The following is a 1987-nucleotide window of genomic DNA, read 5'->3' on the forward strand; positions in this document are numbered from 1 at the left end:
TAGACTTAAAGTTATGCCCTTGGATTTGTGTAGTTTTAGATGGTAAAAAGTCTGCTCTGATTAGCTGTTAGTTTTTTTTTGTACTAAAACATAACAGCTTATATATTATCCAAGCAGTGTTACATTTTACACCTCCTGTGGTTTTGTAATCCTTTCAGACTGCTGTCTACTGCATATAAGACACTGACTGCTCATAACAACTCCACATTACCCCACAAAAAGATCTATCCTATTAAAGCTTGTATAAACTGTATGAGAGGTTTTCCAAAGATCCCATGTAAYTAAAGATGCTCTTCCTGTTTTGGTCCTCTCACCCCATGGAGTTTCATGTAGAGCCCACAGGCATTGCAGACCGGTTCTCCTTCTGCGTTTCGTCGCCACAGGGTGGTGGTGGTGGTGTGACAGTTGGTGCAGGACAGWCCCACTCTCCTCGAGGCAGACTGTAGCATCATTTAGAGGTCAAATATTATAAAGAGGAAATAATAAAATCTATAAATGTTTTTTGTAAAAACAGGCTGACGAAGGACGACTCTGGTGCTGTGACTCACCAGCCGCCTCTGCGGTTTGATCAGAGGTCTGTTGATGCCGTTCATCTTGTGGTACAAACCGCATGCGTTGCACAGGTAGTGGCCGGTACCGTCCCGCCTCCAGAGCGGGGTCGACATCGCCCCGCAGTTCACGCATTCCCGTCCCTCAGCGAAGTCGTCAAACAAATCTGATCAGAAGGGCGACAGATCACAACCGTTACACAAAGTGTGCGAACCACATTAGAGATGTGTTTTATTTATTGTCCCAGATTCAACTCCGTATGTTGATTTCCAGCGCAGTGGCGTGGAAGCACCAGCAGGAGACGCAGGCTGCACCAAGCCCCACACAACAAACTGGAGTCTCTTATCTCACAGCTCCCTTCCAGATAAATCTTGGCTGGAAATAGAGATGGAATAGAGCTCGCGCCGTCCAATTCAAAACGTCCATCACATCTCTTTCTCCTCATGTCTCAGATAAGTGGCACATCGGATAAACCTAATCTTCAGGCTCTCATCTAGAACAGAGCATCTGCCAGTAAGTGGAGGTGACAYGTTGGCATCTCTCTCCTCAGATCMAAATTTATACCAAAAGTTATCTGTAAAACCACATTTAAAGCCTATCATTACCACATTCACTTTATTGTACTGACTCCTTAGATAGCAGAAATCTGAGCTGCATCTGCTCCTCCCTCACYGAGTGCTACAGGCCTCCTCAAGGCTGAGAGCCAAGCCGACTGGCAGGGCGAGCTAACCTTGAGCTCCACAGCAGATGTAGCCAACACAACGCTGCAAAACAAGGCAAGAGCTCTGCAGCGTTCACCTCGGTCTAAAATGAAAGTCTATTGTTTTGTTTTTCCACAAGTCAGTGCGACTTTATCAGGTGAGAGCTTTCAAACACACAAACACTTCGCGAGGCCAAAGGTGAAAGTGGAAATAAACAGATCATTGTCTAAAACACTGTACGAGGTGAGTTTACCTGTCACACAGGAGGAGGAAGTTAAATAAACTGAAGAAAAGTAAAAATTGCAGGATTCTGTGGATGTTTTTAAATGGATATTTTTAAATAGAAATTTATTTGAAACGTGCAACCATCACTTCCCAAAATTAGAGACTAAAATATAGGATGTGGCCACATTGCATAAACAAAATAACAGTTAAAAGCTTTTTCTCCACATTTTATTTTTACAGCAAAAATGTGAGATTATTGCTCATAATGTGGAAAATTTGTCTTTTTAGAGGTAGTTTAGTTCTCTTTATTTTATACATTACAAAGTTTTTTCTTGACATCAGTGTTGGAAAAAAGAGTCCACCACAAAAAACATTTTTTTCGTTAATTTTTCAATAAAATGTTTTGAAAACAGCACATTTAAGTTTCAAAACGTCCCTTTACTAAAGGGTTTCCCCACTTTGCATGTTCTGAAAATCCCTTCCTTTATAAACAACAAGTAAATGCATAAGCT

General features: G+C 41.7%; 1 protein-coding gene across 1 annotated transcript in view; it reads right to left on the reverse strand.

Annotated features, from left to right (window-relative positions):
* The window catches only part of gata4 (GATA binding protein 4), an 11195-nt gene that overhangs the window by 5714 nt on the left and 3494 nt on the right, over positions 1–1987 (reverse strand). The window contains exons 2-3 of the mRNA XM_014007550.1: positions 549–715; positions 315–440 (exon numbers count right to left, since the gene is read on the reverse strand). Of these exons, the coding sequence (XP_013863004.1) occupies positions 315–440; positions 549–715 (293 nt within the window). The remainder of the gene's footprint in view (positions 1–314; positions 441–548; positions 716–1987) is intronic.

The sequence above is a fragment of the Austrofundulus limnaeus genome, unplaced genomic scaffold (assembly GCF_001266775.1).
Source record: "Austrofundulus limnaeus strain Quisiro unplaced genomic scaffold, Austrofundulus_limnaeus-1.0 Scaffold42, whole genome shotgun sequence".
Classification (NCBI taxonomy): domain Eukaryota; kingdom Metazoa; phylum Chordata; class Actinopteri; order Cyprinodontiformes; family Rivulidae; genus Austrofundulus; species Austrofundulus limnaeus.